Below are 14553 nucleotides of genomic sequence, written 5' to 3'. Positions count from 1 at the left end.
TTCCAAACAGAAGAAGAGTCAAAAGCAGAGGACACTGGGGAATTGCCTCCTCCAAGATGGGAGAGCACAGGTACCCAGGGCTCCCATTCCAGTACCAGGGTGAAAGCAGGCACCTTGGTCTTCAATTGTTCCCCAAGCCCATGTATCACTTCTACAGACAGTGGTGCTCCCCTCACTTGGGCCGAGTGTTCTCCTCCCCAACTCTTATGTGTTTATTCTTTTGTTTCTTCTGTAATCTGAGTGGGTTTCTGCAAACTGTCTTCTAAGATGCTGTGACTAAGATGCTGTGTCCCAGACTCCTTCTAACATAACAAATAAGAACTCAGTGGGGCCATGAGCAGAGCCAGGCCTCACCCGAGGAAGAGCTGAGGATGTTGCCTTCAGCCTACCAGAGACAAACCGGGACTGAAGGGCACAAACATCTGGAAATCTCAGGGGCTGGGGACGGAGATTCAAGGACTGCAAGGGATGGCTTTTCCTAAATAACTCTCCTGCTAAGACACCTCTGGACACTGGGAGTGCAGAGAAGGCTGGCCAGGACCTTATCTGCAGCCTGGCAGCTTGGGCTTTAGAATTCGGTTCTGGGGTAGCTGCGTGTGATAGCCAGCTTCACTGAGCCGCAGCACCGAAGTTGTATCTGCATGTGTGGGAAACTGCTTGACACCTGAAAGGCAGTTGGGGAACCCTTGTTACTACTACTCTTGTTACAGAGCAGCTGAAGCTAGCGAAACTTGGGGCTAGGGTGGTGTCAAAGGTGACGTTCTGTGTACTATCTGAATGACCTTGGTCAAGTTGCTTAACCACCCTGAGCCTGTCCTCTTGTCTGTAAATGCTAATTATACCCACTTTATAGGCTTGTTATAACCACCGTACCTGAGCATGTTACAACACACACACAAAATATTCTAATAGTAGACAGCTCTTTTTTTTTTTTTTCCATTTTAGTAGATATATCTGGCTTTATTGGAAAGCACAGAGGGCTGACAAAGAAGGAGTTAGGGAAGAAAAGGAGAGTGCACTCAAGTTATTTTGGTCTGAATCACAAGGCATACATGACTGTAGAATGTTTAGTATAATCTGCTCAGTGCTCAGTCCTGAGAACTGGGCACAACAGAAGGAGCAACATTGTCTCAAGCCCATAGGAATATACAATGTCACGCTTACAGGCAGCTGTCTTTTGCTTTCTGAGAACTGCTCTAATGAGACCTAGATCCTGGAAACACCATCAAACAATGCAAAACATTTTGGCAGCTGAATTTCCCATTTGTCTCAAAACAGGGATCCAGCCTTTTCAAATACATTCTCGAACTTCCTCTTCCCAAATCCCAGGAGTAAGTCTCTGTCGCTGTCTGATGCCCCCTTCCCTGACCGGGAAACTGACTCCTCAAGATTAAGTTGCTTGCTCTTGGTTACATTATTACTGAGAGGAGGCTCTCACCCAGTTAGCTGACTCCAAAGCAGTCCTTCCATGTTTGCTGCGGATGCGGACGGTGAACATCGGAAATACAGGTAGTCTCCTGAGACACCCTTTCTTCCAACCTCCCTTAAATATCCCCAATCAAATACTTCAGCATTCCTAGATTCCTGGGTATCTCGTAAGGTTTGGTATTTGTTATTTAAAAAATAACGTTTTTTGACACTCCATCCAGAAGTTTTCTGAAATACGATAGTCCCCACTATGTCTGCAAAGGGCATGTTATAAGACTCCAAGTGCATGTGTGCCCAAAATTACAGCTAGTACTGAACTCTCTGTGGACTATTTTCTCATATGTATACATACTACAATAAAGTTTAATTTATTTATACATAATACAAGGTTAACAACAATAACTTATAATAACATGAAATAAATATAAGAATGGATAAATGGCTGTCATCATTATTCTTTGTGCTTCAGGGCACAAGTAAAGGTTGCTTGAACAAAAGTTCTACAATATCACAACAGAAGCTCAGGTGATGGAGAGCTACTGGGGGACTTGAGGCTGAGCTGTAGATGCTGAACAAAGAGGTGATTGTCATCTGAGGTGGGTCACAGCAGGACAGCTGCAGATTTCATCACATAGAGAGGAAGGGTATGCACCATAAAGCAGGTGAGTACTTTATTCCTAAAATTTCTATGGGAGATACAGTGTTTAAGAGCACCCCTGCTCTTGCTAAGGATGGGGGTCCTGTTCCTAGCACCCACAAGGTGGCTCACAAACATCCAGTTCCAGAACACCTGACTCCCTCTTCTGGCCTCCGGGGGCACTGCATGCACTCTGCAATATTTTCAAAGTTCAGTTGTCACTCACTGGTTATTGAAAACTAAGGATATTCAGAGACTGGGTTCCACTAGTTATATGCAGTTCTGAGCACATTTTCACAGTCATAGCCCTCAGGATGATAGCTTCAATGATTAAGCACCTACTAAGAACCAGGCACTTACTGAGCATAGTAAATGTATTCAATTTAGCAAACAACTGTTGAATGCTTGCTGTTGGGCTCCTAACCCCATCTTGCAAATGAACAAAATAAAGCTCCAGGCTTCAATAGCTCACTGAAGTGGTGCCTGTGAGTCAAGGGCCCATAGCTGCCTGGTGCCAAAGCCCACAACACGTGCTCCATGCTCTGTGCATTCTCTGTGTGTGAGCCCATGCTGACGGTGCAAGTCTGTTAGAAGGGCTGGAATGAAGACAGTTACTGCAAAAGAACCAGCCATGCCTGTCACCACAAGCCAGAGTGCCACCATGCTAATAGAAGACATTTATTTAAGGCTGGTTTTGACCAGTTTCCTCTGCAGCAGCCTCATGCACTGGGTGTCCCTGTGCTATCTGCTGCCCCATATCTTGTTTCTACCTACTTCATTAAAGTGTTCTTACAGCACTCTGCATAAATCAATTAGTGCACATCATCCCATAAGAATTGGCCTGGGGATTTTAGTCTTAATTCAAAATGACAACAAGGTATTGAATTTCCAAGGTAAGAACAATGTTGGCTTTTTCCAGGTCCCCTTCAAAGTACAGAGCTTGGTGGAAGCTTGAGTTGCTGGGTGACTAGGAAAACCAGCTGGGAGTAGACTCTCATCCAGGTGCTACCCAAGTGGAGATTGCCAACAGTGTAGGTTACTACCTTGGGGGAGGGGTTGTCACTGCTGAGTGGGGCCAATGCATTATGATTGCTGGTAATAAAAAATAGATACCATATAAGAAAGAAATGTCAAGCAAGGAATCCCTAGCCCCATAGAGTTTGTCACAGGTAATGAAAAGAAGAACAGAAGGAGAAGGAAGAGGAGGAGGGGGAAAGGAGAGAGGAAGAGGAAGAAGAGGGGAAGAGGGGGAGGAGGGGGAGGAGGAGGGACTCGCTTCTTCCAGGAAATTTGATCTACCTTTTGTCTATAATTTTTGAAAATTGAGAAAATACAACTAAAGACTGAATGAGCATGTGTGCGCACGTGCGCGCGCGTGCGCGCACACACACACAGAGTCACACACACACACCTATTAAAGTAACTCAGAAAACTTTCCTGTGACTGGAGAGAATGTGCTGATGTTGTACGCAATGAGTCATGAATTTTCAGTCTGTGACTTCCTAGGCCATGAGGCTCCAACTCCCAATTCTGCACGCTGGAGGAGAACACCCAGCTCTGTAGAATTTTTCCCTACAAACAAAATGGGAGTTTTAAAGTATGTGCTAGGATTGTAGAGCAGAAGGTAGGAGAGGAAGCCATCGACTGCCCTAATGACTTTCCAGTTGTCTCTGTCAGTCAAATCCCTGTGGTCTTTCAGGCATCCATTTAAGCAAGTCCTAGGAGCCCAGGCCCTTCAGGGGGAAGGAACATAGAAGGGGAAAAAAACCAACAACAACAACAAACTCGTGTGATCTTGTGACCACACATACCTGGTAACGTGGTGTGTGTGTGTGTGTGTGTGTGTGTGTGTGTGTGTGCGCGCGCGCGCGCGCGCGCCCGTGTGAGTGTGCGTAGCTCCTCACCAACCCATACCATGTATCATTTCTCTTTCTCTGCCAAGCAGTTAGATGGGGCAGTACTACGAGGTCAGCCTAAGAGGAGCTTGAGCCTCTAGAAGCATAGGGGAAACTGAGTAAATCCACCCTTAGACCTGAACTTGGGGACTTGACACGTGGCAGCGCTCGCGCAAAGTGTCCACAACAGACTACCCAGGAACGCACAGTCATTCTACTGTCCCGCGGAAAAAATGACCCAGGGTTCGATTTCAGCAGTTTCCTGCAAATTCCATGAACCAGCCTCTCGCCGGATGCCGGGCCCCTACAACCGCGTCCCCCACTTCCATCCGAAGAGACCTCCAAAGGCTCACCAGGCCTGAGCGGAGACCGCGACCGCGGGAGGGCCCCCATCGTCGCAGGAAGGTGGCCAGGCCTTGGTAGTCGCCTGAAACGCCTCCTGCTGCTGGTACCTCCCAGGCAGGTCAGCTGCTTTGAGTGCCTCCAAACGCTCTCCGAGCCTGGAGCTCTCTCTTTTCGTTTGCACAAGATTCCGGGTGTGGTCGCCGCCCCCAAACCGTTTTCTAAAGTCAACTCTCGCTCTCAGGTCAGAGAGACCGAGGACGCCCTGGAATCCCTGCTGCTCTGATCCATAGAACCTGTTACAGTCACAGCCACGTGCGACACAGGCAACAACACGATCTACGGCCTTTCCAGAGTGACTTTTCACGGAGCCCAGGCCCCTGCAAGCTTGCCCGGGCTCGGGGTGCTCTGGGAACCCTTCTGAGAACTGGAACAAGCTGTATACCAGCGTCTGAGGCGATCTTACGCGTTGAGCAACACAGAAAACCGCGGGTTGTCAGATTTTACAAATGCTAGTAGCACTTGCAGATACATCGCAGACCTGGCGGCTGCCATAGGTAGGCAGGTGGTGAGACGCAGAGGGACTCAGAGCAAGCCGGCTTTGACTGCTGGCCCTCATTCAACGAAACGCACTGCTCAGGCCCAAGAAGACTGGGGAGGGTTGGTGGTGGAGAAAGAACAAGAGTCACTGTCCAGCGCAGCACTCTGACCTGCAGAAGCCCGGACGTCCCATCTCTAAACGTCGGGTGCAGAACATCGCAGATAACAGCAAGCGGCAGAGCCGGAGTCAGTCCGGGAGATTTCTGCAGTCTTTATAGGCTGGGAAAAGAATGATTAAGCACAACGCACAGGCTCTGCTTCTCTGGTTTCGCACGGAGAACCGACTCCCTTTATTTTCTTTATTGAGTTACAAGGTTTGCCCAGAGCGAAGGTCTCTTGGTCCACTGGCCTTGGATATAGGCAGCAAGTCCTTTTTTTTCTCCCGATTCAATTCGAATGGCCCCAACCCAAGCCCAGAAATCCCTTGGATCACCCATGGACCTCACAGGATTGCGGTGTGCCAGATGTCCTCCGGTCCATGGGTGCAGTTCGTGGTGGCCTTCAGAATCCATCCTCCGAGTTCCTGCTAATCTCCAGGCGCAAAGCCCTTCGACCGTTCCTGACCCAAAATCTAGGGCAAAGTTATCCTGTGGGCGTGGGCTCATGGGGAGCACCCAATACTGCCTTCCAGAAAGTCCGATGCTCCCAGGGAACTTTGTAGAGCAGCACAAGGAGACATTTCAATAAAAAACGCAAATTTCCAAACGTTTGCAAAAGTTTCCGCCATCCTGGCCATAAAGTACTCTGCCTATACTGAACTTCTAATGCAAGCGGTTGTGGGGGTGTAAGGCTAGGTGGAGGAAAATGCACAAGGCTGAAAGCTGGGGTCAAGTAGAGACCCAAAGCACTTGGCACTACAGGCCTCTTAAGCAGCTGCTCAATGCACTGGAACCGAGTGCAGAGCTTGTCTGAGTGTCACCCTGCTGTCTATCAAATCCCTACCCAGACAGCCTATGCTCTGTCCTGGTGCAAATTCTGGGAAGGAGGGGCCAGACAGAGACTGCCCTGTGTGAAGAGACCCTAGCTGAGATTCTAACCTTTTTAGGGCAGGCATCCAGCTGGCCCCCTGCTGCCAGGAGGCTCTGGCCCAAACCTGCTAGAACTGGTTTGTGACAGAGGTAGGGAGGAATAGGTAGTATCATATCACACTCCCGCTTTGGGTAATGGGGCTGCAGTTTGTCTATGCTTGCTGGGTAATGACTTTTCATCGGGCACCCTGGGTGGCAGGTCCCTCCTCTGCTCTGCTCTGCTCTGCTCTGCTCTGCTCTGCTCTGCTCTGCTCTGCTCTGCTCTTGCCTGACTGCTACCTGGAGGCTCCGGGCAGGATTGGTGGCCTGGGGACCACAAGGGAGGCAGCACAGGGACATCCAGAATTGTGGAGCTCCAGGACTCAGAAAATCTGCCCGCCATGAGCGTTGGCAGGACCCAGTCCTGAGAGAAGCTCCATCAATGTAAAGCCTCAAAGGCCCAAGGAGGGGCAGGTTTGTCGCCAAACCAGGGCTGGTGTCGGAGAGACCACCCTTGTGATTGATGTTAATGCTCTCAAACCTTCTGCGGGCCAGCACTGGGAGGGATGGGGAAGACCATCGAGGTCCTAGCTAACGGGGGAAATGGGCCCAGAGTCTTACACCAGGAAGTGATTAACTGGTCTAGCACCCAACCAATAGATTTCTTTCCTTCTCTGGCCTTCTTTTATCAATTAAAACAAAAAAACAAAAAACTGTGGTGGCTGTGAGCAGAGCTGGGATGTCACCCTTAGTAGCAAGCTGTGCTCTAGAACCTCCGGGCAGTCTGGGTAATATATTTCCCAGGTCCCCTGGGATCCTCAAAGCTCACTAAAGGACATCCCTGTCCTGGATCTTAAGACAGGGTAGCCTGAATACACTAGGGTCTGCCCTACCCACTGAGGAAGTCCACAGAGATGACATCTGGGTTTCTGCAGAAACTTGTTCAGGTGCTGGCTTAGCACCTACTTAGGCAGTCTTCTGTCTTCAACTCAAGAGGACAGGGCTCCCGGAGCTAAAGTCTTAGGGAAAGCCACAGTGCTCATCTCTCCCATGCTTACATCACCACAGAAAGACTTTTGGCATTCTGGAGCAGAGGGGAAGTTTGGAGAATGATGCTGGAGTCTTAAATAAATAAATATGTACCTTACCCATAAACAACCAGCAAAGTCAGAAACCAAAGCTGAGGCTCCAGACTCCACTTTCAGTATCTGCCTCTCCGTCGCCTTAGAGAGCTGACAGCGGTGTTAACAAAACGAGGCCTAGAGGTTTTGGCGTGGTCTGTGCCTCCTTGAGTCTTGGCATTGAATGTCACTAGAAGCTTGCAGCTGGATGGGAAAGGACGGAATGGACGCTCAAAGGACAAGCCTGACAAAGAAATAAGCCGTGGGCTTTTCAAACCCTAGAAACTTCAGGGATGTTCCTGACCCCACCCCTCCAGTGCACCCCTAACCTTCTATTACTCGGTTTTGCCAAAGGACCAGCACCTCGTGTGTTCTAGGGAAGTTCTGACAAAGAAGCAAAAAGCAGGAGCTCCTCCTTAGCCACTTTCTAAGGCCAATCCTGCCGGAACTTAGCGCGGGGTTCTCAGGCAGAAGCGACCAGGAACCCGAGCCCAGAAGTAGGGAGACAGGAAGCTGATAAATGCTGCCTCCTGTCTCTTCTGTGCACCTCACCCCCACCCCCGGGAAGCGCGACAATCACCCTACACTGGCTGCCCTGGGCTCCCCGGGACAGTCTGCGGGTCTATGCGGGCTCCCCGGTTTTGTGTCGCCACCCATGCAAGATTCAACTTCCGTAAAGGCCACACGAGACTGCCGGGAGTTTCTCGGGTCCTGGGCCCCGTGGGGTTAAGTCTGAGTCCCCGCCTGGCGAGGAGCAAATCGCGCCGAGTGGGGGCGGTACCGGCCGCGGGGCAAGCAGCCTGCTGCGAAAGGAAGGAAAGGCGGGATCCTCCGGGAAGTTGATTCTCAGGCGTCCAGCTGCGGCCACTGCCAAATCTCTGATTTCTCTCCCCACCTCCCCCCCCCTTTCCCTAAGGGATAGATAGCTCGGGTCCCGGGTTTCTAGCATGGGGGTGGGGTGTTGTCAGCTAGAAAAGCCAAGCCTTTCAGAGGCCCCCTAAGAGAATCCAAACTCTCCATCCCACTGACCTCCTCCTGAGTTAGTGTCTGTCTGTCAGTTGCGACCTTCTGAGCGACGCAGTGACCCAGCCGGAGCTGGAGCACCTGGCGAGGCCTGGGCGAGGCTGTTGCGACGCCTCTTATTTAAAGAAAAAAAGGGGGTGTCTCACACTTCTTCCTCTTGAAGGCTCCTTCTGTCCCCCTCTTTTCCTTTCCTGAAAGGCACCCCCTTAAACGGTCCTCTGCCTTCCCTTCTACTCCCTTCCTTCCCCACCTCGGTCCTCCTCTTTTCTTCGAGGGCCCCCACCCAACCCCCTCCTTCGGGGTCCTCCTCCTCCTCCTCCTCCTCTGCTCTTTGGGCGTCCGCCCCGTCAATCACCGCCGTCTCGGGGCCCCAGCCCGGCTCCTCTCCGCCTCCCGGGCTCTGGGAGTGCCTGGGGCTCCCGTCTCGGCCAACCTCCGCTCTGTGCAGAGCCGGGGCGATCTGTCAGCGGAGCTGGCCGAGGGGGTGGGGGGGAGCCGCCCGGGCCGCCGGGGCTCGGGTTACCGGTGACTGACAGCGTCTCCATGGCGAATAATTTGACTCGACTATTGTCTGGCGCGGGCAGGCCCCGGGTCAGATAACCCGACCAATCAGGGCGCGGGCCGCCGCGCCTCATGCCCGCTTAGAATAATATTATTAAAAAAGCTGCGAGCGAGCTAGACGGGAGGGAGAGCGAACGAGCGAGGAGCGGGCGAGCGAGCGGCGGGCGGGCGGGCGCGGAGCATGCGGAGCGGCGCCCCGGGCGGCCTCCGGGCTTGGGCGCGGGCGAGGCGCGCGGGCGGCGGGGGCGCGGAGCTGCGCGGGGCCGGCGGCGGGAGCGAGGACGGATCGCTGTGACTCAGGAGCCGCTCGGGAGCCGGCGCCTGGCCAGGGGGCCCCGCCCGCCTGTCGGCCGGCCCGGGCCGGCGGGGAGGCGCCCATGCGGGGCCGCGAGGCGCGGTGAGGGCGCGCGCGGGCGGGCGGGCGCGCAGCCGCCACCATGTCCATGCTGCCCACCTTCGGCTTCACGCAGGAGCAAGTGGCGTGCGTGTGCGAGGTGCTGCAGCAGGGCGGCAACATCGAGCGGCTGGGTCGCTTCCTGTGGTCGCTGCCCGCCTGCGAGCACCTCCACAAGAATGAAAGCGTGCTCAAGGCCAAGGCCGTGGTGGCCTTCCACCGGGGCAACTTCCGCGAGCTCTACAAGATCCTGGAGAGCCACCAGTTCTCGCCGCACAACCACGCCAAGCTGCAGCAGCTGTGGCTCAAGGCGCACTACATCGAGGCGGAGAAGCTGCGCGGCCGGCCGCTGGGCGCCGTGGGCAAGTACCGCGTGCGGCGCAAGTTCCCGCTGCCCCGCTCCATCTGGGACGGCGAGGAGACCAGCTACTGCTTCAAGGAGAAGAGCCGCAGCGTGCTGCGCGAGTGGTACGCTCACAACCCCTACCCGTCGCCGCGGGAGAAGCGCGAACTGGCCGAGGCCACCGGCCTCACCACCACCCAGGTCAGCAACTGGTTCAAGAACCGGCGGCAGCGCGACAGGGCGGCGGAGGCCAAGGAAAGGTACGAGTAAGTGAGCATCGGCGCCGGCTTCCCTGGTCCTGGAAGAAACGGGTGCGGGAGGATGGGGGAGCTCCTGGACAGGACTAAATCGCACCCGGGTCCTGGGTACCAAGCTCGTCTGCAGCTCAGGCTGGCTCAGAACAGCGCTTAGGTCTTTTCTGGAGACAGAGCGACCCGGAATTTGTCTAAAGCGGGCAAAATGGTGCGTAAGTTCAGTAACTAATTCCTCAGTCGCTTGTGGACTAGATTGGAAAAACAGCGAGTTTCAGAGAGGGCAAGGCTGTGGGCCTGAATTCCCTGCGAGGTAAGCGTAGGCTCAGGGTCTGATCTTCGAACAACTAAGGGCATCAGGGATCGAGGGGTTTAGGACGTCACCTCCAGGTCAAAGAGATTTTTAGGGGTCAGAGCTGGGGTTGGAATCTCCCTAGTATTATCTGGGCAATGACGGCAATATCTATGCACGGTAAAACTATTCCTTGTCTAGGCATAAGAGCTGGGCACAAGAGAGTTGGGAGTTATCCCGCGTAGAAAGGACCCAGAGGTGTAAGGCCTCGGGGGAAAGTGTCTGCTGTGGGAGTGAAGGCAATTCAGCACGCCTTTCCTGAACTTGCCAGGCCCTTGACCTCTGTCTCCTCCGGATCTGCTCTTTTTGATTGGCAAGTCGGGTGTGCGAGGTAAAACTGAGATCTGCCGAAAGACTGGGAGTTTCTTTTCTATCGGAATCTAAGACTTTCCAAACTAACCTAAGCGACACCCCTGTGACTGTCTGCAACCCTCTTTGAGCTTAAATCTGGACAAGGAAAACTAGGGAATCGGAAAGAAACAGATTATGGGAACAGGATTTCTCCTTGGGGATCAGCAAAACTAGACACCTGGGTTAGGTGATGTGGGTGTGTTGAACACCGTTTGAATGATCCAGGAACAGTAAGGGCAGAAGAGCAAACTGCAGACTGGACCTGGGTATTTGAAACCTCCAAGTTGGACTTTGAATGGCGATGATGTCTCGCGCTCATTTCCCCCAAGAAATCTGAAAGAATGGCCATTAGGAATCCACAAATAGGTTTTACCCAGGATTTCAAATATCTGGTCAGGGACTGTCCGCAAAAGCAGGGCAGGAGGTGGGTTCGTCGATGATGGGTTCTCCTCCTGTCAGCATCAGGCTCCGTAAGGGCTGGGGTTCCTGACTAGGCCCCAGGTGAGAGCTACAGATTGGGCCTCCTCGTGTAGGCTTAGGATCTGAGCCACCTCTAAACACCCTGTCCTTCCTTCTCCCTTCTCCCTGGTGTGTCCCTATTCGGTGTCCTTTGGGGATTCCTTTTCAACAAGTTGCTTTTGAGATCCTTTGGAGCTGCTCTTCCTACAGAGCGTCCAGTCACCTGGCTAAACTTTTCAGTTAGAAGGCTAGGGAAAAGGAGTCCTCCATTCTCAAAGTCCCATCTGTCTGCGCAGGCAAATGAGCTCACAGAGCCTGCTCAGTTTGGAATCAGGAATCACATTCTCAGTAGCGAGGGGTTCCCCTCGCGCAGAGAAAGGCAAAGGGAAACTAGGCCTGGGCTTACCCAACTCGAAGTGGGCCCCTCAGCCTTGACTCGCTGTACCTGAAGCCTCTATTCCCCACTTCTACCCAGCAAGGCTCATTTGTTCGGTGTTTTCCCTCATTCCCCCCCCCCCAACTCCAGGCACCCCACTTTGGTGCCTCATGGCTCTGTTAAAGGAACGGGGTAGAAGACAGGACAGGACATACAGGGAGCAGGAAAGGTAGTCATGAGATTAAGACTGATACAGGGAGAGGGACACGCGAAAACTAGTGTTGAGAGATTGAGAACGCAATTAAGAACCAGAAGTCAGGTGTGGGAATGGTAGAAACGGAGAACACCCTTTAGCAACCGCAGAGGCCCCAGGTGCTGGCATCCTGAGGGGCAGCGCAGAGTGGCCCTGGTTTCCCCGCTGACCCCGGCTCCTTTCCTCCTGCGCTTGCAGGGAGAACAGCGAGAACTCCAATTCCAGCAGCCACAACCCGCTGGCTTCCTCGCTCAACGGCAGCGGCAAGTCGGTGCTAGGAAGTTCCGAGGACGAGAAGACGCCGTCGGGGACTCCAGACCACTCGTCGTCCAGTCCCGCTCTGTTGCTCAGCCCACCGCCGCCCCCTGGGCTGCCTTCCCTGCACAGCCTGGGCCACCCTCCGGGCCCGAGCGCAGTACCCGTACCAGTGCCGGGAGGAGGCGGTGCGGACCCACTGCAGCATCACCACAGCCTGCAGGACTCCATACTCAACCCCATGTCTGCCAACCTTGTGGACCTGGGCTCCTAGAGCTCTGCTCGCCTCCGGGCGCTTACTTTCCGTGTTTGGTGAGGCGGAATGGGAGGGCGATAGATTCAGGAGTCTGTGCCGGGTACTGGAAGACTGCCCTGCCACGCTGGAGCGGCAGAAACAGCGGTGGGACTAAGTGGACAATGGTCTGCTCGGTGTCCTTTGGGGATTCATTTTCAACAAGTTGCTTTTGAGATCCTTTGGAGGCCAGGGACCGAGTCTTGAACTAGGCAAGGGAATAAATTATAAGCCACCACCACCCCGATTTAAAAAAAAAATCTCTTCTTTCTCTCACCTTTTTCTTTCTTCTACTTCCCTTTCCGGTTTCTTATGTCGCTTCTTATCATTTTTTTTCTCTCTTCCCCCTTTTTAACTTTTCCTCTTTCTCTCATTTATAAATTTCTGGATATTCATTCTCTCTCTCTCTCTCTCTCTCTCTCTCTCTCTCTCTCTCTCTCTCTCTCTCATTTCTCACATTGTACCCTCAGTCTCTCTTCCTTCTGGTGTCATCTATTTGAGTCCCTTTCTCTAACTTTCTAAGAGTCCGATGTGATGTGAATGGAGGTAGACATTCTGGGTCTTCGGTCCTCAAAGACATCTCCCTCCTCTCAGTGTGAGCCTAAGGTGCCAGCTTCTGCCTAATAAATGAGCAAGAAAGGCTGCACCCCAGAAGCACTTAAATATTCTCTCTCTCTCTCTCTCTCTCTCTCTCTCTCTCTCCCTCCCTCCCTCCCTCCCTCCTCCCCACCTCGCTTTTTCTCCTCTTCCTCCTGGGACTGTGGCCTCCGTGCTCCCAGCCCAGAGTGCCTCCGCAGCCGCAGACTTGCCTGTTCCTTTTTACGCCCTCATGTGAATGTTCGTAGGGAGATATTTCTGCTTTTATTTTATAATAAAATTAGAAATCATAAATATATGGATATATGCCCGGAGGCCTGGTGGCCTCGCGTGTACCGGCGTTTGATTTCCCTCGCAGGGACTGAATACTCCGGGTAGGCAGGTCTGGGTAGTGAAATCCGACAGAGTACTGGAAACCTGGAGCGACCTTCTCTGTGTGTCTCCTGCAAGGTGAAGGCATGGGACTGAAAACTCTGAAACCTCCTCCCGTGAAACCTCAGTCCCTTTTCTCGGCAGAGCGCTCTGCAGAAACGTGGACCAGACTTCCGCTTCCCCCGTAGCCACCTCCCGGAGCGCCCCACCCCCAGCCTCGCGCCTGACTCCCCACCCCACCCCACCCCCGCCACACCTCTGGGCTTGTGGAAGGCGAGAAAGCGTGCGTGCAGAGGTACTAAATGAGTTCGGAGTTGTGGGGTCTGGAAGGGAAATTGGGAAGTTTTGACTCCTCAGCAGGGTCGAAGTCACTAGAACTGGACGTGATACCGTTGGGCAGAGTCTTACGTCCAGTAAGTAGCAGTGGCTGAGACCTAGGTTCCCAGAGGCTACTCTCTGAGTCCAGCAACCTACATCAGATACAGTGGAGGAAAAAGAGAGTGGACAGCCAGTGGCACGCCTGTGTTGTTCTTGTTACGAAGTGGGTGCACTGAATTCCACCGGCAGCCCAGGGACTTCTCAGTGTGGTGCCCTTCGATTGCCGCTCTAGCTGTAAATAAGTCTATAGTATTGTTTTTCCGGCCTGGGGTTTTAGCCCCCTTTTGCCCAACAAGTCCAGGCCGGTCCAGACAAAACCAAATCAGGCAAGACGCAGTGAGGAGAAAGTTAAGGCTTCTCTGTATTGATTCGCAGAAGCAGTAACTGCGCAGGACTTTAAGGGTAGCGGCCCTGGGCTGATAGGGATGGAAGGGAGGAGGCAGTTTTGGGCTCCTAGGGAACTTTTCCTTTCTGGTAAAAACCAACACTTTCTGTTTTGGTCATAAACTCAGAAAGACTCTTCCCTCAAAATTTTTATCAAGAATTTCTTTGCCCACGACTCAGGCGGTTGGATGAACTAACCCATTCCGGTTCCGTTGTACCCTCTTGGAGTTCAAGGGAAATGTATACAACCGTGGGAAGACTCCTGGAGGCCGGATTCCTTCATTTGGGCCCACACCCAGCCCCCTTCCCCAACTTCTGATCTGAAGAGAAATCCCAACCCCAGGCATATCCCTGGGCCCTTGGAGTCCCGACTCCCTGGGACTGGTTTGCTCTGCTTCTTACTGAACAACCCAACTTCCTCTGACTTGAGGTGTGCAGAACTAGCAGCCATTGCCTGAAAGACTGTCTGGAGAATTCCAAACCGAGCTGCCTATGTCAGCCCACTTGGCCAGACTGCTTGGTGATGTCATAGCCCACACTTCTGCACAATTACTTTGCTGGAGGAAAAACAAAAACAAAAACAAAAAACAAGTAGCCTGTGTCTTCCAAGTCATCCTTAGTCTCAAGTTTGCAGGAAAACAGCCAGCCAAGTATCACATGGCAAAGGGAACACACACACGGTTGATTCCGGTCACAATTATCGAGAGGCTACTATATTCCCTTCATTTTGGAAGCACCAAAACCTATCTCGATAGTAGCCTCCCAGGGAAACAGACTGTTGCATCCCTGTTAATACCTACACACAGAAGCAAGCACACAGGTTCCCAAAAATACTGTCACACGAGCACACTCCGTCGTTAATCTATGTGTAAGGTAGCACAC

The 14553-nt window shown here is 52.8% G+C and overlaps 1 protein-coding gene across 2 annotated transcripts; it reads left to right on the top strand.

The window, feature by feature from the left end:
- The first annotated feature begins 8716 nt into the window (after positions 1–8716).
- Six2 (SIX homeobox 2) lies at positions 8717–12831 on the top strand. Of its 2 annotated transcripts, none has more exons than XM_021217830.2 (2): positions 8717–9611; positions 11592–12831. In XM_021217830.2, the coding sequence occupies exons 1-2, from the start codon at positions 9052–9054 to the stop codon at positions 11920–11922; spliced, it is 891 nt and encodes a 296-aa protein (XP_021073489.1). In that variant the 5' UTR covers positions 8717–9051; the 3' UTR covers positions 11923–12831. The 2 variants fall into 2 exon arrangements, with proteins under 2 accessions (XP_021073489.1, XP_021073488.1); XM_021217829.2 differs by having other exon boundaries at positions 8717–9617; positions 11592–11954.
- The last annotated feature ends 1722 nt before the right edge of the window (positions 12832–14553 follow it).

This window comes from Mus pahari, chromosome 18 (assembly GCF_900095145.1).
Source record: "Mus pahari chromosome 18, PAHARI_EIJ_v1.1, whole genome shotgun sequence".
In the NCBI taxonomy this organism is placed as follows: domain Eukaryota; kingdom Metazoa; phylum Chordata; class Mammalia; order Rodentia; family Muridae; genus Mus; species Mus pahari.
Note: the sequence above shows the minus strand (reverse complement) of the source record. Positions and strands in the feature narration are given on the sequence as shown.